We start from the raw sequence: 24,709 nt of genomic DNA on the forward strand, positions 1-24,709 counted from the left end.
AACACAACAGAACTACCAGACTACTATATTTTGGACCTATTCTAGAAATGTCCATCCTTGACATCTGAAAAAAGTTTAATAAATTGCCATACTCTTAACCCAGATAATTCTGGTGACAGCTGTATTACTATTACGTATTAGATTTAGATCCCACTTTTCTTCCAGAAGCTATACATCCATTCCTGTCTCCAATTTTGCCCCATAAGAATCCAGAGATATGACAACTGGCACAAAGTTCTCCAGGGAACTTCCTTACAATTGCAAGAAAAGATTTAGGCACCCCCCTGGCTAAATAGTGTTTTTTGGTGAATCTCCACATGAATGGAAGCTGACACAGCCTCTAAATGCAAGTCAAACACAACATCTTCTATCTATGGCAGTGGTTCTCAACCTTTTTAATGCCGCGACCCCCCAACCGGTCGTAAGTCGAGGACTACTCAACCGGTCGTAAGTCGAGGACTACTCAACTGGTGCAGCACCGTTTGCAGAATGGGACTTTTGGCGGGCTCAGCAGGGCAGAGACAGCCTGGACAATTCCTATTGGCTTTTGAAAGCCAATAGAATTAGACTCTATTCAAGAGAGTCTATTCTATTGGCTTTCAAAAGCCAATAGAATAAAAGGGAGTAGCACAGCTAAGGAAAAGTGGAAAAAAAATAACGGACTGCATTGTTTGGCGACCCCCATGAAATGGTCGTTTGACCCCAAATGGGGTCCCGACCCACAGATTGAGAATCACTGATCTATGGAGTCCTTAGTGCTATCAGAGTTTGTTGGTTTTCCTGCAGACATTTCATTACTAAACTAGGTAACATCATCGCTAGATAACATGATCACCAGGAGGCTGTTACCTAGTTTGGTAATGAATCATCTGCAAGAAAACTACTGAGGCATCAAGGACACCCAAGTTCAACTCTGAGCTACAAATATTCTATCAGTACAACTACAACAATGGTTTTGTAAGCATCCTCCTGAATATGTACTTAGTAAATATATGCAGCTGTTTGGAGACTCAAAGTAAGGAAACTGAATATGGAATACGTTTGAATACTTTTCTCAGTTAGTACTTTGTTAATTCCACTTTTGGCAGAAATAATAGCTTCTCAACATTTCTTCTAACAAGTTAAGAATCTTTCCATTCCTGTTTTTAGAATTTTTCTTCACTTTTTCTTGCACAACTCCTCTATTCACAAATACTCAGGCCCGTGTGTTTGTGAGCGGTATGTTTGAGATCCCCTCATAAATTGTTGATATTTAATTCGGAAGACTGTGAAAGTCATACCAGAACTTTTAGCTTTCTTTCCTGTACACACTTCATGGTTAATTTGGAGGTAGTTTAGTTTGTCTTACTAAGATAGTTGGCCTCTTTTCAGTTTCTTTACTAACATTAACTTCGAGATATGCTGATATATACTTGAAACCATTCTTCATTCCACCTGCACAATATTGCATGTGCCACTGATTGCCATTTAACCCAAAATATGAGACATCTCTGTGCTTCATGGTTAGCAACGTGACCATTTCTTCACATGCTTCACTCCCTTTTCTCCAAATGTATCTTGTGTGATTGGAACCAGACAGTTCAATATTTGTTGCAAAACTTTTCAGGCTTATTGAAGTTTTCTTTTTCATACTTTTGAGAATGGTTTGGGGGAGGAGTTTGGAGAAAAGTTTTCCTTACATGCAGATTATTGCTATTCAAGGGAAGCTGTGCTATGGATAACTCCCCTATTAAACATTTCATTGCAGGGATCCAAAATTCTGTTTTGTAGTTCTGACCAATTTGGAGGAAGTTTGAAGAGATTTTTCTTGCACTTCCAGATCTTGCTTTTACTTTTCTATGTAATCTGAGTTGGGGGCATCTAGAGTACTTTTTAGAAACTCCTGCTGCTTTGTAAGTGCTGATCTTTATTTTTAAATGCTCAAAGACCAGTTTTCACGACTGTTGAAAATAGATTGAACAATCTAATCTAACTAGAGGCATTTCTTGATTTGTGAGTATTATCTTCCCTAATTAACTCTAATAAATCAATCATGGAGAGCTTATTAACATGTCAGCAGTTTTTAAAAAAGGCACTGGGTGCCTGAAGTCATGAATAAGTGGCAGAAGTATATTTCACAAATATTTCTAAATAAAATTTGACTCTGGTTATAGTTGCACATAAAAAGTGATTATAAAATGACTATTTCTTTATAACCAAAAAGTAAGGTTTTCATAGACATGCTTAATTAGATTTATTGAAAAAAAAAGGAGTTAGGTTACAGAAATTTTAGCAACTGACTACACTGACTTTAGTACCCAATTTATCTTTTAAGTTTGTTAGGGTGGAGAGTTCTTGATCCTTTTGCTAACCACCCGTTGATGGGTTAGGCTGTTTTGCCTTTTTCTTGATAAAGGAACAATGTACAGAAATTCAGGATTTATAATATTTTTCAAATCATCATTCTCTTTCCCAGGCTCTTGAAGCCTATTTACATTATGTTTTCAAATGTTCAGAAAGGTGTTTAGCTTTTTGTCTATGGAGACTCTCGATCATCCAGGTCATGATTGTCCCAAAAGTGCATTTTCCAAAAGGCAACTGGACTTTCTTGTTTTCTTTTCTTTGAAAATGTTTTGCTTCTCATGCAAGAAGCTTCTTCAGTTTAGCTTAAGTTTTGGTTTAGTTTCAGTTTTGTAGAGATTGTGTCTGTGTTCTCCACTTAGAGATTAACTGAAATATATAATATAACCAGGGTTTAACTGTTGAATGGAACAGCAGTTGATAGCATACTGCATCACCCTGGGTCTACTCCAGTATTTTAACCATTATACTACACTGCTTTTATTGTGAGTTTTCCCTGAGATGATGCCACAAGTACAGAAAGCACCTAAATTTTAAAGAGACTTTCAACAATCTGGGGCCTTGATGGGAATTCTGGGGATGTGTTCCAACATATCTAAAGGCACCAGGTTAATGGAAAACTATTTTCATTAATGAAACAATTGGTATCACAGGTAGTTTTGTCCTTAGTTTTTAACATTATCTATAGGATATAAGATTATGACTTGACACTGGCAACACTGAATTAAGACATATATTTAAAAAAGAATTTTATGAATGTTAAACTTCAATACATGTAAAGTAGCTGCTGAGAAACTGCAAAGCCAACATAAACAACTGTTTGTAACATGATGTATGTTATGGTAACAGAAATTATGGTAACATCTCCCATGGTAATGCTTTTTTCTTTTTTAAAGGAAATTGAGGAAATATATATATTTCTGCACTTAATGCGAACATGTTCATTACAAATCATCATCAAATGTCTCCGTGCATCGCAACATCACAGTCTCGTAGTCTAACTGAAGAATTTCTTCCTGCCAAAAATAAAGGTGGAGGAGAAAAATAATTAAAGTTCTGTTAGGAGCCTGACTATTTTGGGTAATAGAGTTAATGAATAAACATTCCATAGCAAGTTTAAATGATCTACAGAACAGTTCTTTGGTAGTCAGATTCTCAATATATTGAGCATACTTGTGTTTTTACATAAATGCAGCAAGACTTTGTGGCAGATGCTAATCAGAGCCTGCTGATCTATGGATGTGAATGTTGTTCTTTCAACTGGTTTCCTTACCAGGAGGGCTGGCTATCTCATAGCTCAAAAATACTGCAAGTCAAGTCTACTACATTTAAATCAAGATGTAGAGAAAACATTGCACAATAATAATGTGATAAAAAGTTATCCAAATACTATTTTGTAACACAAAATCCCAGTGTAACTCTGTACCTCACATTAGAAAGTGGCTCTAATCCAAATTGTATCTGCATTTTTTTAAAAAAGGAGAAAGTTAAAGAAAGAATGTGCTACTAAATAGGCAAGCTTTTTGTTTAGTTTCTCCCTCTGCAGAAGTTTTGATTTGCTGGTCAGAAAGCAAATATAAAAACACAAACAAACTTACAGAGAACTGATTTTGTTAGACTGATTTTGAACATGGCTCTTGGTATTTAATGTAATTTCTTTTTTTTTTTTTGCTAATTGTTCAGATTTCTAGAACTCAGTTGATAGGAAACTCATTTATTAGCATTCTAAAAATATTTAAAAATAATTTAGAAAAGATACTAAAGGCTGATTAATATGATCATGCATGCTTACTGAGCTTGTGGATCTGTGGTGAAACATATACATAAACATCATTTATTGTCATTCATCAAGCTTAGTTTAACTAATTTATTTTATCACCACAACACAGTCAAATTCTGAAGGAATAGATGTGGAGTAAAATAGGATAAGCTGCAAACTATGTGCGTAAAATAAAGTATGATTATATCTTGCTCCTCTTAAATTGATTTTGATTCAATATACTGTTTTAAAAAAACAGAAACATCTACATTTCATTGATATCAAGAAAAACCTGTGGGTAATTAATTTTGGTTAAGGTTCGTAAACTAGGATGTACAACAGTTTATACAGAAACTGCCCTGGGATAGAGATAGTAGGAATTAAAATGGGAAGCACCTGCAGGTCAGTGGCTGGAGTGAACTGCATTGGGGATTTATCAGTTGATTTTTTTAAATGGATCATTCTCTTAAGCAATTCTACCTCCTTGGGTGCCATTCCTCTCCTCTTTAAATTCATGTTTCCATACTAGGATCTGGAAGGATTTTTTTTCCATAACACAGAAAATGTTATTCTCTAGAAATTAACTGGAAATTGAGAAGCTGTAATGCCAGCATATCAGGATATGCCAGTTTGTGGGAGGCCACCATAATAAAATTGCTCAACATATTCTCATATTCTTTACAAGCAGATTACATAAAATTATACTGATATCCATCATTTATTCCATTGAAACCATTATGGGCATTATTTTAACTTGCAGGCTTTCCATATTACCCACATTGTCATTCCTCAGTCCCTCATAAATCAGTTTGAAACTAAGCACAAATAACTTCAAATCTTTCAGTCTTGAAACAAGACAAAGAGAATCTCATAAGCCAATTAGTGCTTATCTTACAGCTAACAAAAAGAGACTTTAAAGAACATTTTTATTAGTCACTGGATCAATACAAATCACTACACCCTTGCTACACACAAAAGGAAATTAAATAAATTGTTAGTGCCCAGTCCCATCATTTTTCAGTATTTGATAGTTTGACAAAGAGGTTGTGATGGGTAGCTAGGCTGAGAGAAAATTGATAGTGAAGAATAAATAAATGCATTAAAATACTCCCCTAGCATCTTCTTAGTTAACCTACTGCCATTTAAAAGCTCCTGTGAATTCCATATCATGAAAGTATTCTCAAAGAAATAGCATGTTAGCAAACTTGCAACCAATCACTTTTCCCAATAGTTATGGGAATGACTGCATGTTTCTACAATTTTAATTGGAACAAGAAAGAGATAAGTTCTAAATAAAATATACAGTAAGAAATGTAGAACTGTGAGATGATACAAAGAAGATTAATGGCTGTCTTGCCTTAAACCCATGGCTTGAGTAAGGCAAGTTTCTCCAATAATAAAACAGATTACCACAAACTTGTAGTACCCCAGAGATTAAAAGAAACACTGACAACAATCATATCAATTTCCTCAAACAATATTGTGAGAACAGTCAAGCTCAAAGTCAAACCCAAAATAGTGTAAAAAAAACCCCCCAATAATGTGGAAGTGTCCTAAATATCCATTCAATCCAGTACCTATTAGCCAAATACTTTTGGAAGTTTAAATCTCAGTCCAACAGGACTCACAAATCTTAGTCTATTTCTCTCCCCCCCCCAAACTGTCTACATTAATTTCCTAGAGAAGATACAGTGTACTGTTGGAAGATCTAAAGGACCAGTTTAGGGACAAATTATCCTGGAGAAGATCTACTTTTATGTTCAATATAAGCTGATACTGACTTAATGAAATGTAATAAATCAGTATTAATTTCCAACATAGTATATTTATGAATGTATTTGCTCTCCCCACACCAGTTAGCTATGTTTGCACAAAACAAGGGGCTCTGAATGGGTTCTAAAATACATGCTCATCAAATACTATAGCCAGCTTTCAGGAAAGTTACTACTTATACATAACTCTAGATGTACATTAGTATGTTGGATAAAGAAATTTATATATTTTGAAAAAATAAAATGCTAGGTGAATTTCACTTTGAAAGTTAATATACCTGCTTTAATATTTTTTCATACCATCCCCAATTTTATAAATCTGAGACTCTTTATGACAATCTCCTTTTTTATTAGCTAAAAATTATCCTCTAAATCATTTTTGAACTGTTTCAGATGGTAAGAAATAACAATAAAATAAGATTAACCATTACATTTACCCAATATAAATGTTTCAAATCTGTTAAACATTAGATTTGTCTTACAGAGTGTATTAGTATACCAGTGAATTTAGATTCCTTTTTTTAACATTAACAAAATGTGTGCCAAGTTTTTGCATCAAGAATCTAGAAAAACTGTAAAAAACCTAAAGGTGTGAAGGCCATCCCTTTATTGTTTATCTCTCTTCCATCTCATTAAGGGAAGATCCTGAAGAGGGCACAAACAGAATATTTACTATCAAAACATACTTCATCAACCAGATTTAAATAGGTGATTATATTGTGATCCATCCTCTTTTGAAATCTACCTATATAATTCTTATGGGAAAGTAGAAATTAGATAACACATGATAGCAATCAGACATAGACAGATGAAAAGCAACATATTTGCGTATGATAATAAATTACATTAAAAAAAAAGAAAACAGGTGGTCCTGGTTAACCAACCTTTAGCTGCGCAAAATAAAAATACTTCAGCAGATGTATTAATGAACAAAATGGTATTTAAAGTATGTAAGAGTCTGGCAATATTAAATACTGATTGGATATGAAGCTCAGAATTACTATTGTGAAAACATAGTTTGGACTAAATTCACTTGCTTAGAAATAGTACTGATTAATTTTTTAACTAAAAGAGACAAGAAATGAAATAACATTTCTATAACATTTGTTATTTATAACTAAAATTGTATTTACTTTTTGTCCCTACACTCTATTTATTGCTAATAATTGCTCACTACTGCTATACCTGGAGCTACCTTTGAAGACCACCCAGCAGTCAAATGACCCAGATTGCAGCACCATGGATAGATATAAGTTTATTGTTGCCATATGATATTTCTGCCTTACTAGCTGCATGGTTCCCAATAAGTTTTTGGTTGCAGTTCAGAGCGCCTGATTATCACCTATGAATCCTTTTTAGCACATACGATTTGGTTATTTGTGGGATGTCTGTTCCCAAAAATATCTATCCATTGCATACACTTGAATAAAGTGCATACAGACAGAGTCCCTTCCTTAAATAATGTCATCTTAGGAGTCCCAGGTGTGTCAGAGGCCCATAAAATCTAATCAAATGGCCAATATTTAGGCATCAAGTGTCAATTGCTGTAAACTACACTATTGTATTTCTACTTTTTTTCGTTGTTAAATACCTTCATTTACCCAATTTTGCTTTCCTTCATTCCTTGTGGTTTTCCTATGAACAGCATGCCTTAAAAGATACAGGGATTGAGTATTTTATCAATGAAATACCTATTTGACATGATCTTCAACAACTACAAGCAAATTTCAACTTTTTATGATGCTTGTGGAGCATAAGGACACCTTGTTTCCCCTCAAATGCTCAGTTTAATTATGCTACAGTTCTCCAGAGATTTAAGAAAGGTGTCTTTTTACAAGTCAAGGAATGACTGAGCCAAAAAGAACTTTGTTTTAGATGGTGGCTGAACTTGGCTGATGTTTTTTAGGGTTGGAAGATAAGCCGGCTTGGTGGTGGTTGGTATTTGGGTGAGAGATCACCAGGGAATTTCAAGGTAGGCTAAAGTGAGAAGTAAGAAAAAAAAAAAATCCCAGAAAGTGATGGTAAACTATTTCATTACTATTGCTAAGAAAACTGCATAGCTGGATACATGTAATTACCAAATCTAATCCTAACTTGGGGGCAGTTTCAGCTGAAAATTGTTACCATATGAGTAGCTGAGAAATGACTTAATTATGGGACTCTGAAAGTAGATTTGTTGTCCTTATGCATTAGTCACTTTCAACTTACCCAAATGCTTCAATGTCTTTGTGACAGAGCTTGTACTTCTTCCATAACATGAGAAATGATCCTAACAAAGCTTATTTCAATCACATTGCAAAATCCTACCTGTGATGGTTGTGTGCTAGCAAAAAACAAGTTTTTCAAGAAGGTAATGATCTGCAAGTAGAGGTGATGTTTATCCTCTTGACTATCTGAAGCACAGACTGTGAACGCTGAGCTGCAAACAAAATAATCTATACTGAGGTCCCCTATCGAGTGTGTGGAAGAAAAAGCAAAAAAATGCATATAAAGGCCTCTGATTATAAGTTTGGCTGAAAGGAAATTCACACAATTATCTAGCTTTGCTGTCATGCGGTGCCTGTACTAATAGAAAACAGTGACTTCTGAAATTAAGCTGCTCCCAAAGAGTTCCTTTGTGGTGCCATCTGAGCAGGTTTGCATCACTGTCCCCTCAGCCTGTCCTGTCAGAGTTCACAATTGGTGGCAGACAAAAGCCAGTGTGCAGAAAGCCACAATCAACATGTCGCTGGCCCAATAGATTTTTTGTCTCTTCTTAAGGATCATCAAATGTGTAACCTCTGTATGTGATCAACCTCTAACACACTCCAACACCTTTGGGTGATATTGGCATCTGGTCAAACATTTTGTTCATTTAAGGAAATAAAAAGTGGCTATTAGAGCTGGAGGATTAATCAACTTCATAGCAAAAAGGGGACTGAGGGGCAGAGATTAGACCCAGGAGGGTATGTTCCTACACAGGAAATAGCACTAGCACTAGCACTTAAACTTATATACCACTTCACAGTGCTTTATAGCCCTCTCTAAGCAGTTTACAAAGTCATTATATTGCCCCCAACAATCTGGGTCCTCATTTTACCAATCTCAGAAGGATGGAAGGCTGAGTCAACCTTGAGCTGGTCAGGATTAAACTCCTGGCACTGAGCAGAGTCAGCCTGCAATACTGTATTTTAATCACAGTGCCACCAAGGAAACTTGTGGAACCAATTGGAACATGTGATTTTAGATTGTCTTTCCCATGAGCATTAATGCGCCATATATTGTCTGCATGTGGAGTCTTGAGGCAGAATATTACAGACAGCAGAATTTCTAGAGTAGAACACCAGAAAACCTTTCAACTGCGTCTGCTATAGGCTGCCTTGAGATACAAGCAAAGGTACAAGAACATATGGCCTGGGACCAGGGAATGCTTATGGTAGGGTCAGGAGACTATGGGGATATGGCCTGAAGTTGACTACGCAATGAGTAGCCCAGACATATAGGAACAAATAGTTATTCTGACCTAGTTAAAGATTATCTAGTTAAAACCATTACCTTTGACTGGATATTTCTTGAGTTTCGTTTCTATCAAGGAAACTAGTGGCCACATCAAAAGCATCTTCAAAGAAGATCTAAAAGAGAAAGCATTTTGGGCACTATATCCAAAAGCATGATACAAGAAATCTCTTTCTAAATGCCTGCTGTTGATTAACATTTATTCTAGTGATTCCCAAATAAGGAGTGTGGCACTTGGATATTTGTAAGATGAAACTGGTTGGTATGCATAACTGTTATGCACTGATTTTTCAGCCCTCAAATTTAAAAACAATATCTCTTTTTATCCAAGAACATTTATTTTTATGGTTTATAGTTTATGATGATTTCCAATTATTAAGGTTATAGTTTATTAATTTCTATTTTATGTTATCACTGAGCTTGGTTGTAATCAAAATGGCTCAAGAAGAATCAAACAGTATATGATAATAACTAAATTACTCTCTGCCTCCTTACTAGATCAGTGGTTCTCAACCTTTCTAATGCAGCGACCCCATAATACAGTTCCTCATGTTGTGGTGACCCCCAACCACTTATACATCACCGGGTGCCAGGGGCATGGCCAAAGAAAAGGGGGAAAAATGGCGGACAGCCTTGTTTGGCGACCCCGTGAAATGGTCGTTCGATCCCAAATGGGGTCCCGACCCACAGGTTGAGAACCACTGTACTAGATGATGTTCTTTTTCTGCAACTGACACCATACAAGTGCTGCTGGTACTGTCAAAGGTACTGTCAAAACATCATAGGGCATAAGACATTAAGACAGAGATTAATTTCTCTGGAACCTATTTAATTAAAAACAATCACATCTTTCCCTAATGCCTATTATCTCCCACGGATTCAATGGAGAACCCCACATATATATTAGCTGATAAATGAGGCTTTGTAACTTTTCCACCTAATCCACAAATCACATATCCCTAACACAGTGGTGGCGAACCTATGGCACGCGTGCTAGAGGCGGCACTCAGAGCCCTCTTTGTGGGCACGTGTGCCATGCCCCAGAGATGGCAACCATCCCTCTTCAACCAGCCGCCCGAGGTCCCATGTGGCTGGACGCATCCCGGCATGGCTGGTTTCCCTCCTGGCCTCGCATGCTCTCCTTTTCCTAGGCACGACCCACTGCATTGCCTCCTCAGCTGTCGGCCAGCTGGCCAGCTTAGAGGCAGCTTCTCTGAACTGCTGGCGGCGGGCTACGGAGCCCCAGAGTGCACTGGTCAAGGAGCCGGCAGGCTGTGGCTGCTGACGGACACTGTCAGCCCCCATGAGCTCACTGGCCTCTGTGTGCGGGGGCCGATGGTGTCAGGCAGCAGCTGCCCCAGCCCCTGTCCCTCCTTGCCCCGCAATGGCACCTCTGCCCTGCCTCGCCTCACCTCGCAGGACGAGCCTCCTGCCCACCACCCCACCTGCAAGAGACCCCCTGGATCTCCCCCAACTCTGCCTGGCCCCCACAAGCGTCCTTCCCCATGAGCAACATCGAGGTGACCACACCCACTTTGGCCACACCCACCCAGTCTGCCATGACCACCAGAGCCATGCCCACCCAGTGGGCCACGTCCCACCTGGCACCCGGCGATAAATAAGTGGGTTTTGAGTTGCAGTTTGGGCACTCGGTCTTAAAAGGTTTGCCATCACCTAACATATTTTAGTTATCACCAATATGAGCTAACTGGTGAATAAATCAACGACGTAGCCTGAGTTTACATTTTGACCAAATGTGGTTGTGTTGTAATAAGATTATTATATTATATGTAGCCTATTTTGGCTACAATTTTATTTAAAGAAAATCTTTTTTCTTGACTCAAACTTTTTTTTAACAATTTCTGAAACAAATTCTCACCTCCTCCGGTGTGGATGCTACTGAACCGCTGGCTTCCTGACTGTTGTTTCCACTGTCCCTCATACTGCCCTCGTCAGTACAGGCAGGTTCTTGAGAAGCTGTCTTGATCTCAGAGATGAAATTCTGTCTTTGACTACAGTACTGCAAAACACTGTCCTTCCTGTCTTCTGGGAGTCCCTGCCACAGATGGGAAACAGCTGTGGAGACCACAGGGAGCATAACTTCTTCTGGGCTCACAACTGCATTATCAAGCAGCAAGTCTACAGTTTGTTTGTAAAAATACAAGTATCTGGAATGAAACAGGAAAGGAGATATCTCTCACAATATGGTCTGGGATGGTATCTAACAGGCACAAAGCAATACACTTTGGGTGTCACTGAATTGAAATGGATGAGAATTGGACACATTCAGTCAGAAGATCATACTGTTCACTGCTCAGGACATGAAAAACAAAGACAGGATGCCATTCCCTTATAGCAAGGAAGAATGTAGCAAAGACAGCACTTTGGTACAATTTAGTTAAATAGATTTCATGAGGGTTATTCAATGTTTGGCCCCAATCACTGATGCAGAAGAAATTGACAAATCTTGTAGTCAAATTCAATCGGAAGTTGACAGAACATGCATACATGATATGCTGCTTATGATTGAAATGTGGAATTCGAAACCTGGAAAAAGCTGGACTACATGGTCTAGGAAACATCACCAGATCAAATATTTGACTACTTTATCGGCACAAGTAGGCGGAGGAATTCAGTTACAAAGCAAAAGTGCAGTCAGGGATTCTTTGCTCATGTGCAAGTTGCAAGTCAGGGATAAAACCAACTAGTTTCCACAATATGATATGGAATATTGTATACCCACCATTTTCAAGGAGAACTTTGAAGTCCTGAACCTTATTGATGGAAGCCAGAGGAACTGTGGAATGAAATCAAATAAGTTGTTAATAAAAAGTGTGAAAAGAGACTGTCTATGATTAAGAAATAGAAGAAACCAAACTGGATGTTTGAAACAGAAAGTAGAATTTTTTGAAAAAAGGCAAAACCAAGAAAAGCAAAACTCTCTGGAAGGCTTTAACCATTCCATTCCTAGAGAAGGAACAGTATTCCAACATCTATAAAGACATCAAAGATGGAAACAGACATGGAAAACAAAGTAAAGTCTTCCAAAAGATTTATTAAACCAGAAGGAGGTTCTAACATCTAACTGATATGCTAAAGATGTCAAGAGACAGATTCAAAGAAATCAAGGAATATGTTGAAATTCTGTACAGTACAGTACAGATGTCCATGTCCAAGACAGCTTAGCAGATATTCCCTACTTATATAATTTTCTAATACTAGAATACCAAGTTAAATCAACACTCTGATTATTACCAAATTGGAAAACTATAAGAATTGATGGAATATCTTCAAAAGTATGGCAAGCAATGAAGAAGAATCAGTAAAAGTTCTAACTGAACTGTGCTAGAAAATGTGGAGAACACACTGATAGCAAGATGTCAGGCTACATACCAGTACTAAAGAAAAGATCCTTAAGAGATTGTGCAAACTGCTACACAATAAGTAACTGAAATGCTAGCATAATAATGCTTAAGGTCATCCAACACAAATTAGAGCCTTATCCAGCTGTTCAAATTGATTTTAGAAGAGGGAGATATTATTGCTGAAGTATTTTGCAAAAAATCAGAAAAATAAAAAAAATATCTCCCAAAACTCAATGAAAAGTTCATTGACTCTAGAAGACTTCTGAATGTATCAATCATATCAATCTATTAAATGTCTTTAGAAAAATGGGATAAACAGAATATCTCATTGTCTTCATACAAAATTTATACACAGGTCAGGAAACAACAGAAAATGATGAAACAGACTGGCTCCAGTTGGCAAAAGAATAAGGTAGGGCTATATATTATCTCCTTATCTGAAAAAATGAGAAAAGCTGCATTAAAACTGAAGAAATAACCTGCATTAAATTGAAGCAACTACTCTGATATTTATTTATTAAATTTGTATGCCCCTTATTTCACTGTTACAGTGACTTGTGGTGGCTTATAAAATGATAAAAAGATAATACAAAATGAATATGTCCTATATATTGATTAATAATCAATTATCTTCAATGCTTCAACCAAATACAAGGGGTCATAAAAATGCCTGACAAGGAACATTGCTACTTCAACTGCACTTCTAAAGTAATTGCAAGGGCCACAGAGCTTTATAGCTTAATTACGGAAAATAAAGTGTAGGAGAAGAAAACTGATGAGAATGATCAAATAATTTAATAATAATGATCAAATAATTTAAATTTAATAATTTTCTATCTAGGGTGCCTGACAAGGCAATATCTGCAGAAAATTATGTTACCCAATAACTACATCCTTAATTAAACCACTATGTTAACAATATCTGTTGCTCATGTTTCACAGCAAAAGAATAAAAGAACTAGAAAATGGTAGTGTCTGCTTTTATCATAATCCAAATGGAAGAGGTTGCTTTCTAAAACATTTCCTGGAAGGAGAAAAATCAATATAACTCTTATTATAAATGGAATTCCTGTTTTAAACACTAAGTTTGTACTGCCATTTCTTATATTGTAACTCATGGAAAAAAACAAGCTTCCAAGTAAAGTCAAACTCAAAATGTTAAACAGACATACATTACAACCATGATTTATACAGAATATAATGTAATTATAATGAGACTTCACAAAATGAATGTATCCAAAATAAAGTCCAGAACAATTGCTAGCATATAACTATTTATTTTTCATAAAATTCTAAAACTCACATAATTCAACTGGATTTCATTCCTCCTTTCTAAAGGCCTGGGTGATGAACTGGGTCTTCAAGGCCCTTTGAAACATCAATAGGGTGTGGTCTGTTTCAATTTTGAGAAGAATCACATTCCAGAAGGTGGGCACTGCTATGGAGGAGCCATACTTCTGGGTACCAATAGATGGTCTTGTTTAATCAAACACACCAAACAGAGCATGCCAACCCAGCCATATCAAATCAACTGGGCAGATATATGGGTGGTAGGCAGTCCCTCAAGTTACCAGGCCCTATGCTAGGTTGGGTTTTATACTGTAGGTAGTGACCAACATAATGAATCACAGCCAGATGTAAACTGGCAACCAGTGCAGCACACAAAGCAGAGGTGTTGCTTGGGCATACCAAGGTATGATTACCACTGCCTGCACTACTACCTTCTAGACCAACTGAAACTTTTGGGTGGTCCTTAAGGGCAATCCTAGGTAGAATATGTTGGAGTTAAATTGTGACATTGGGTGATTGTCTGAAGAGGCCAACAGCTGTGAGTTCAGGAATATCCGCAAATTGCTTACTATTTGTCAGTTCTCTCAGGAAAATCAGACAGGAAACACAATCTCATAAGCTAATTCTACTTTCTTGTAGAATTAACAGAATCTTGCAAATCTGAAAGTACAAATCTCCCATGATTTTTTTTGCAGCCTGATCACTTAGGGTGGGTTCTTCTTGTTTCTTTCTCTAATTAACTAAGGGGCTTTTTGCTCTCATGTCTGACTGTTCCCTCTTTTCCTTGTCCGTCACATATAATTACATTTAATCCATCCAAAGTCACAGATAAATATTCAAGATCTAGGCTTTCTCAAAGACACCCCCCCCCCCCAGCCATGCCGTCTTTGTAGACTTGGCTTGGAGATGGTTCTTTCCCAATCAAGCACACACAGTCTCCAGGCACTGGGGTGTAATCTTGAAACTCTCATTTGGCCAGCCCAAAAGCAAAAGATAATAGACTAAGATTAAATACAAAAAATGACCACACTAATGACAACAGGCAGTTAGAATTGACAATGAAAAAATTGAAGTGGTAGATATATTACAAACTAGAAATATATTACAAACTAGAACCTGACAAGGCAACAATGAAAGTCTGGAAAAGATATTCAGAGGCCTGATCACCATCTCCTTCTTCCCAAATGTCTACACTTATTGTGACCTATAAAGTTTATAATTGTAATGACAATAGTTTTTTCTTGTGACACTCTATGGGCGTCAAGGTTGTACTGACACAAAATAAACAAGTATTGGTGCTTTTGATATTGGAGAAAACTCAATAATATCATGAATAGCTGGGAAAACAAATAAACAGATCATAGTACAAACCAATCCACAGTTCTCACTTGAAGACCAAATGAAAGGAAAAAGAAAAGGATGACCAACATCAAGATGGATGGACTGTTTGCTCTTATTTATGATTTGTAGGATGGCATTTGGGTTTATTTGATTAAGTATATCCTAAAAAGCAAGAATTAATTTATTTCATTAATTAGGAGACTAAGTGTGGAATTAGAAAATAAATACAAGCCAATTCACACTAAAATCTTGAATATGAATAATTTGCATTGTTATAAAAAGTTATCATATTTGCTTTGAAAGTATCACTGTAAAAGGGAAGGAATGAGACAAGAAATCACAAAATAACTATATAAGTAATGGATTAAAAAACAAACCTTGTACTGATTTTTGCCACCTATAAAAAATAGTAAGGTTAATTAAGAAATGCCTCAAGTCTTGTAATTCAAACATGCTTGCACCACCTGCTGGTCATATTGCATAGTTATTCTTACAATGCTGTCCCTACGTCCTCTCAGAAAAAAAAAAAGTATTATGCTATGTAATAGGTACACAGGACCATACTATGTAATAGATATATTTAAGAATAGCAGAAACAGAACATGTGTTTTTCAGAAGCAGTTCAGGTTAAGTAGTGACTTGCAATTTGTATCAATAAGCATTTCCACTTTATTTGGAGCTATTGTTATATATTTTTTCTTTTCTTTGATTTCTGCACCTTTGTTCCTGCTTCTTTCTTCTCTTATTTTTTCTCCTTTTCCATTCAGTATTGGTTCTTGTTTGTTTTTAGTCTGAATTATTTTTTTAAATAAAATTTATAAAAAAAGAAAGCAAATATCACTTAACTAGGATTCTTGAATAATCTGACATAAATGAACCTTTTCACTAAACTATACTGTAGCTACAGACAAAATATATTATATTGCACTCATCGGCGCAATTGCGCAGTCAGTGCTGTGCTCTTCCCCCGCTATACAATAAACCAAATATAAAAATATTATAGGATAATATTCTTCCATTACTTAAAGACGGTGATATGAAATATAACATACCCTTATTTTCTTCTATCTTGCAGTTACTAAAATCTATTAAATGTCTTCATTCATTCAGATCTAGACTAACTGAAGCAATTTAACCCTATATAACTTTATTTGCTGAATCAATTCAAAAGGAGAAGTATCATATTTCTTCATGTACCGTTCAAACTCCATGAGATCAGGAGAAGAGGTAGTTGATGACTGTGTTAGCCTCTGACTTACATCTTCTTCTACAATTGGTTTCTCATGTTCTCGGATCATGTACCAGACCGTGCTGCCATTTTGTCTCAAAACATCTGAAGAGGGTACAATGCTAAAAAATAAATGGACAGATTACCTAAATTTGTATTTTTTTTTTTGTCATGAACATATGTTGAAAAGTCAACAAATTTTGTTTGGTGTAATTATTCTTCAAAAAATATACCATGCTACATAAACCACCTGGGGAGCAATATAAACGAAGAGAATAAAGAAAAACAAGCATAAAAAAGTGGGATTGAGATTCATTACATTAAAAATTGCACTTTCATAATCTCTATTGCACATTAACTTTCCTTCTTGCTGTTTCTGCAACTCAGTAAAGACTGTAAGTCCATGCAAATTTCATAGAATAGGAATGTAATTATTTTCTGAAGCTCACAGACTTGAGATATTTAAAAGGGACACTTTCAGAAAGTTTAAATTTTTTAACCTATGATTGTTGAAATACATCTTGACATATTCCTCCTTTACATCTTCCAAACTGGATGGATTGCCGTCCTCCAGATTTAAAACTTCTGTTGGTAACAGAAAGAACATCCATTACTACCGTAATAGGCATTTTTTGAAATTTGAGTATAATCAAATGTACTTGAAGAAAGTATTGTAGGAAAATATTTTAAACAAGCAGAGCTATTATCTTTATTATTGGTTATTTGTAATATTATCACTGCTAGTATTATTAATATTGTGTTGCTGCCCAAACAATATACATGATGTATTTGTCAATAAAATAATCCAAACTTATAATTTCAACTAATACAACAAAATGAAAACAGATAATATAAAGGCAACAAACATCATATAAGCAACAAGTCAGAAAATTTTATGGATAACGATAGGTCACCGAGCTCTATTTTGGGAGGGGCTACAGCTCAGTGATGGAGCATAGATGTTCTCTGAAGAAGTTTCAGTTCCCCACATTCCCAGCTAAGGCCACATGGTAATAGGTGATGCAAAAGTTGATCACAGTATGTGATGCTTGAATAGCTGGACAAATCACTCATAATTAGCAGCTTGAAAATTAGGCTGGAAAATGATGACATGAGCAATGATTCAAATGTCATAATGGAAAAAGGAAATGAATAGAGTTCTCTCTGATCCAAATATAATAATATAGTTGTGTTAATAAAATATATTTGACAATGGGAAAAATAGATATTTTATTTCAGTCCAGGACTAGGGATAAAAGAAACCATTACAAACACAACACATAAAAAATGCACAAAACAAATGTAAGATTTAAAACAGAGCAGCAAGAATGAACTTAATCTATAGATCAACTTTTATATCACCTATGATACTCTTCATTTCTTGGTAAACAGTGCCAGAGACAAATTTTGCTACCTTATAATATTGTTTAGATTTAAATCATATAAAAGAAGAGACACATGTATCTGATCAAAACAATGGGGAACGTTTTAACAATATAGGATAACAGCGATACATAATAAATACAGGATATAGTTTTAAAATGTTTTTAGTATTTTAACTGTAAAATATTTTTTTGAATTGTAAGCTGCCCAGAGTCATTGACTGAGATAGGCTGCTATAGAAATTGACTAACTGATTGACTGACTGACATTGCCCTTCAGAATTGTCCATTCCTCTGAAGAGATATTTTGGTGCTTCCTTTTTTTTGCTTGGGTAAATATACATTTATATCAAGTTCAGCACCTATTCAATCTTAGCTGACCCAAAAAAGACTAAACAGGGTTCTTCAGATTAGAATTTGGGTAGGAGACAACCAAAAAAATCTCAAGGCCATAGATTAATTTATTTAATTTATCAAATTTATATGCCCACCCATCTCACAAGGGGGGTCTGGCAATGCAGAAAAAAAGTATAAAAAGTATGTCAGTCTTATAAGCACACACACGAGATTCAATCAGCAATGGAGCAGCCTTGAGATCTCACCAGTCCCCTGAGACCCTCAATCCTGGTTACAAAGCCAGATCTTGAGAGAACTAGATCAGGAATTCAAACTATTTCGGGAAGAAAGCAGTGGCAAATCACTTTCATATTGCTGCCAAGAAAAACTCAATAGGAATGTATGTAAGGTTCCGTAGAGTGAAATCAAATCAAAGTCTTTAATTTATGAATGCTCACTGAATATATCAAAAATGGAAGCAAATCTATGTGAAAATACTTTCTGATAATTCTTTTAATTCTGTTGTTCATAGTGATCTCTTACGCTAGTAAATATGAGCTGCAAAAGATTCATCTTCTTAAGTTCCAGCCTGATTCTGATTCTATAATTTGGCCACTAATCTATTTTTTTTTCAAAGAAACAAAGACATAGCAGAGGAAAAAGATTTAGCAAGCACTTCCATATAGTACCTTTCATCTTCAACAGATTTTCCAAAGTTTGCTCCAATTCCTGGATATAATTCTTAGCCTGGCATAAAATCTGAGACTAAACAAACAAACAAAAAACGAAGAGCCAATCGTATGCATTCTGAATAGGTTAATATTCATGTGTTCATTTAATTGGTTAGTTAATTAATTAACTGGATTTCGAGGCCAACTTCTGAATGGTTTACATCCCAAAGATAAAAAAATAATAAAATTAATGCCAAATTTTGAAAGAATTGTAGAATAACTGCAGAGGAGAGCTGTACACCTGGGGACAAGGTGTTCCAGCTGACAGGCATCATGTCAGAGAAGGCATACTTTCTAAGCCTCAACAGGTGACAATGTTTAATTAAAGGGACTTGCAGCATACCCACTCTACCCAATCCTACTGGGCAGGCAAATCGCTATCAGAAAGAGATAGTCTCTCAAATAACTACGCCCTATATCATGGAGGGCTTTATAGGTGATAAGCACCACCTTGAATAAAACCCAGACATATGTATGTCCTAGGTTTCCTAATCAACCTATTGCTCCTGTGTGATGGGAAACTCGTGACTTACTGGAAACTGCTAAATTATAACTCCTAATAGCCCTCCACATGGGCTATGGTCACTGGGGACTGTACTTTAGCAAGATCTGGAGGGCTATTGTTTTCCAACCTCTGAAAGAGTTTAATACATCAGGTTATGAGGAGAAAAGAAAAAAAAGTTTTTAAAAAAGGGAAACCAATGCTGCCATACAGGTTTACAGATTATATTGACTTATTTTTGAGGCCTGGGTTCATATTTTCTATATAATAACAAATAACATGTGATAATATCGTGGCATTAAAGTATCTCCCATATGAAAATCATGAAACATGCAATCAAAATCCATGTGGAGAAAGAGTAAAATGTAGCTTGCCTTATTGGCAATCAAAATGTAGGCAGTCCTCAAATTATAACACAACTGAGCCCCAAATTTCTATTGCTAAGTGAGACAGTTTTTAAGTGAGCTTTGCCCCATTGTATGAACTTTCTTGCTACAATTAAGTGAATCATTGCAATTGTTAAGTTAGTAACGCAGTTGTTAAGTGAATCTGGCTTCCCCATTGACCTTGCTTGTCAGAAGATTGCAAAAGGCGATCACATGACCTCCGGCCACTGCAATATCATAAATACATGCCAGTTGCCAAGAGTCCAAATTTTGATCACATGACCATGGGGATGCTGCAATGATGAAATTGAAAAATGGCCATAATTCACTTTTTTCTGTGCCATTGTAACTTTCAACAGTCCCTAAACAAATGGTTGTAAGTTAAGGACTACCTGTATTCTCATCTGCCTACACTAAGTATAATAAATAGTCAATCAGGAAGGAGAATACCACTTGAGAAGCAAGGGGCTTGAAAACAGCTTGAGAGGATAGACTATTGATAGCATACCTGTATAAAAGGCCTGAGCTGGTTTAATATGCATTTAATTTTCTCAGGAAACCTCATTCTATCGGAAGAACTAGATATGTTTATTGGAAAAAACAGTCTCTTCATTAAACCTTAATTATTCTTTCAGTTATAGAGGTGAGTTCTCTGAAATAGCTATCTTTCACAGACTGAAGTTTTTGCTCTGACTTTGCACATACCTCAATCATCTCAGCAATAGATTAGAATGTATATTTGTTTTCCTAACATTTTTTTTATTGTGTTAAGTGCACTGGGTAAATCTGACTTGCTTTTGATCATTTTTTTAAAAAAATACATGAACAGTATGAAACAGGCTTATAAATTAAGATAATACCAAATTGTCATGGACCAGAAAGGAATCAATTTATAAATCCTTATTTCCATATCTCATTCTATATCACAGCTTGCTGGCTCAAAGCTCTAAGCCAAAAGAAAGACTTTTGGTGTCCATCAACTTCCCTGACATCTGACTTAAAAGATAGATTATTCTACTAAGTAAAATTAAAATGAAGCTAGCATGTTGCAAAGTAAACATTCATTTGTAACATTATTTATTTGCAGCAATAGTTTGACAATGAAGAGAGAAACCTTGAAATTCCTTTTGCTTTTGGATGGTTACTAGTGGTAAAGCCCAGAATCACTTTGAAATGAGATGGGCAGCAAATACATTTAATAAATAAAAAAGGTTGTTTTTTTAAAAAATAAATGGATTGGTATGTCTGTCATGGCAGTTTTTTTGTGAGTTGGCACTCTCCCATAGTATTTACTTCTTTATTAAAAAGACTGCCTGCTCTCACTCACGAGATATAATTATAGCACACAGAGGACAATTCCCTATATTTACAGATGAAATTGGAAAAAGCACTAAATCAAACTTTCATAGCTTTAATTTCATAAATAAAATTTAAAAACAGCAATTGTAAGAGAATGTGAATACAGCAAGAATATTTATTACTATTACTAAGTATTATTCTTACTGTATTTAATTTTTTTTCACTTTTAAAGACTCACATACTTATTTCTGTACCTTTGAGACAGAATTTTCTTGTTGTGAAAATACAGTTTCTCGTAAGTTGTTGAACAGTCCTGCCAAAGTAGCTCTATGACGTGCCTGAGATAAGCGTCTTTTGCCCACTTGTGGCTCAATACCTTGCAGACGAGTATGGTATTTAGGAGTCACTCTGGCATATGGGATACTGTAGCCTCCAGATATCTCCATCAAAAGCTGAAAGATAATACCTATACTAAACATGCATAATGTGAAACATATTGTTTCTTACTATATTCATATTATACCATCACTATGAGTGAATTAGATCAAAATTCGTTTTAATTGCTTATATGTATGCAATAAGGACAAATAATATGACCAAAAATAGATGAAAATATATGCATGTTGAGCATTTTCACTGTTATAAATATATTATTGTTATTATTCATAGTTCTATTAGTTAAACTAGTATTAAATTTTCATATAATAAATGTTGGGGGGGAACTATCAACACTCTGAAATTTTATGAAGCAAAGAGCTGAAGAGTTTAAGGACCCCTGTCCTAGAGACATCCAGCCATCTTGGTGTAATAATGAGGCGAGACTTTCTACTGCCTCCATAATGGCTGGGTGGTGCTTGCCTTCATGATTTTAGTTTTCTCAACTCTGGACTGTGCTACGTTTGATCATGTGAACTTCGGACATCTTAGTGGATTTTAGACTCATTCTTTGGACTTTGGACTAGACCTGAATTTTGGACTTTGTGAACTCTTGCCTTTGTTTTTCAACTCAGTACCCTTGTGCCTAGACTGAGCATTGCTGGACTCAATAGGATTTTGCCTTGGGTGAAAGTGGGAACCTGGGGAATTAATATTAAGGACTTGAACTATCAAAAAAGTCCTTAAAACTCTTGTGTATGTGGATTAAAACAAAATAAATATCCTTATTAAATATAAAATTGATAGCTCTTTTGCTAATCCATGCATATGTCATCTAATAGAAGCCAGAGAATTAAATAAGTAATTTTCTTACACAAAAATGTTTATTTAGGATGTTGAAAGTATACCTACACTGCCATAAATTATGCTGTATCTGGATTATACAGTTTGCTTTGCTTTAACTGGTAAAGTTTAGATTACTATTAAGTGTTGTATAAGAGAGTACCCTTACAGACAATCTGAAAAGCTGTAAATGCAAAATGTGCTGGCTAAATATTATCAAGAACTGAGCATTAAAACCATTTTATGTTCGTACAACAGCTTTTTTTACTGGCACTTACATTGTTTTCAGGCCTAATGCAAATTGCTGTCATTAACCTGAGAATTTTACAATACAGCTTTGAACAAAGCATTTTCTTGTAAATTTCTTCCCAATCTTCAAGATTATTAGCTGTTCTGTTTTGAGTACCTTCACATGTTGAGGTATAACAGAAGGTTGATATCAACAATGGACATTTTCATTAATACTTCCCTAGTTTGAGGTCTGCCTGGCATGTGTATTACTCTGGGAGGGGGCAGGGACACTTGGCAAAAATCAAAATAGTTAATTCTTTTGTCTGTTGGTTTAAAATATTGTTTTTTATTAAGTTTTTTCACTGATTTTATTGTATTTTTATGGTACGTTGTCTTGATAGATTTTTTTCTCTAATATCTAATTAGAGAACTTAGTATAATTTAGCAATGAATAAATAAATTTAGCCTGCAGTGGATACCTTGAGATTATATTTACATGATACATTACTCAAGGTTCGATCAATTAACAGTTTTCTGAATTTGCACAAGATAATAAACTCATTCAGGCTGTGTTCATTCAAGTGATAAAAAGTAGGTGGCTACACAGGAAGTCATCCAAATGTGAAAGGGCCAACCTACATTATATACTGTATTATATATGGAAGTAGTCCTTGACTTACGACCACAATTGAGCCCAAAATTTCTGTTACCAAGTGAGACAATTGCCAAATGAATTTTGCCCCATTTTACGACCTTCCTTGTCACAGTTGTTAAGTGGATTACTATAGTTGTTAAGCTAGTAACACACTGTTAAGTAAATCTGGCTTCCTCACTGACTCTATCAGATCACAAAAGATGATCACATGATCCCAGGATACTGCAACCATCATAAATATAAATCAGTTGCCAAGCATCCAAATTTTGATCAAGTTATCATGGGAATACTGCAATGGTCCTAAGTGTGAAAGACAGTCATAAGTCACTTTTTTCAATGACATTGTAACTTTGAACAATCATTAAATGATCTGTTGTAAGTCAAGGATTACCTTTATTAGCATATTACAAATACTGGCATATTATAATCTTCTAATGTTATGTATAGGGACTTTTTTATGCAGAAACATTAACCATATAAACTTCCATCCATAGTATGACATAGTAAATTCTATTTAAATTCAGTATTTCTGTTAAGAGGCTCAAGATGACACATCAGAATTTATGCAAGCAACAATTTCATTAGAAAAATTAGACAAGTTGACATTAATTGGATAATATAACTCAGTAAATGGATTCTGAATACAGCTAGCCCTAGGTTTAATTCTAATCATGATAATCCTGCTGTCAGGCTATACTTTTGATCCAGACATAATATAAAATATGTTTGTTATAGAAGTAAAGTATGAAAACAAGCAGTTCCAGTTTGAAGCCCACTTTTTTTACTCCTACATGAAATTTCTGTCCAACTCCTTTGATTGCAATTATGTATGCCGCAGGTAGAAATCTGATGGAACTGAGAGATAGAGAGACATATTCAAGTTTAAGTTTATATGCTTAAAATTATACCGTGAATCAGTTTATGTTTTGCTATAAATTTATATGGATGAATGTTGGTGATGCCTTACTACAATATGAAACCAGTGAGCTCTTAGAAGAAAACCAGCTAGAACTCAGGTCAATTTTTTTCCTTTTCTCAAATTTATCTTTATTTAACCTCACAAATTTATACCTGCAATTCTTTTAAGTAAATATGGCCTATCTGTTCAACTGCTATGAACAGGGTTGTCCATATGAAAATGTCAGAAAGGCTTTATTATCTAGAATAATAAATGTAGATTATTTTTAATAACAATAAAAGTGGGAACGAGAGAGGAAGTAGGGTAGTGAGAGGAGAAGAGAGTAGGATGGGAGGTGAGAAAGAGGAGGGAAGTAGGGAATGTTTTAAGAGAGGGTGGACGCAGCCTGGGGGGAGTGCGCAGGTCGTAATAATGTTTATTTTATCTTAAAATTGTATTGTATACTTTTTTTTATAATGTT

The 24,709-nt window shown here is 35.5% G+C and overlaps 1 protein-coding gene across 5 annotated transcripts in view; it reads right to left on the bottom strand.

The window, feature by feature from the left end:
- STRA8 (stimulated by retinoic acid 8) overlaps positions 1-24,709 on the bottom strand; it is a 36,517-nt gene that overhangs the window by 10,543 nt on the left and 1,265 nt on the right. For 2 of the 5 annotated variants that reach the window (XM_039354120.1, XM_039354119.1), the window contains exons 2-9: positions 21,481-21,678; positions 18,998-19,073; positions 17,091-17,175; positions 16,560-16,712; positions 11,246-11,534; positions 9,406-9,482; positions 8,179-8,290; positions 3,056-3,356 (exon numbers count right to left, since the gene is read on the bottom strand). In XM_039354120.1, the coding sequence (XP_039210054.1) occupies positions 3,285-3,356; positions 8,179-8,290; positions 9,406-9,482; positions 11,246-11,534; positions 16,560-16,712; positions 17,091-17,175; positions 18,998-19,073; positions 21,481-21,672 (1,056 nt within the window). In that variant the 5' untranslated portion in view covers positions 21,673-21,678 and the 3' untranslated portion in view covers positions 3,056-3,284. Of the gene's footprint in view, positions 1-3,055; positions 3,357-8,178; positions 8,322-9,405; positions 9,483-11,245; positions 11,535-16,559; positions 16,713-17,090; positions 17,176-18,997; positions 19,074-21,480; positions 21,679-24,709 lie in introns of those variants that run through there. The other 3 variants (XR_005557980.1, XM_039354122.1, XM_039354121.1) reach the window with 3 other exon arrangements.

Source organism: Crotalus tigris, unplaced genomic scaffold, assembly GCF_016545835.1.
Source record: "Crotalus tigris isolate CLP2741 ecotype Arizona unplaced genomic scaffold, ASM1654583v1 scf7180000018548.2558034, whole genome shotgun sequence".
NCBI lineage: Eukaryota > Metazoa > Chordata > Lepidosauria > Squamata > Viperidae > Crotalus > Crotalus tigris.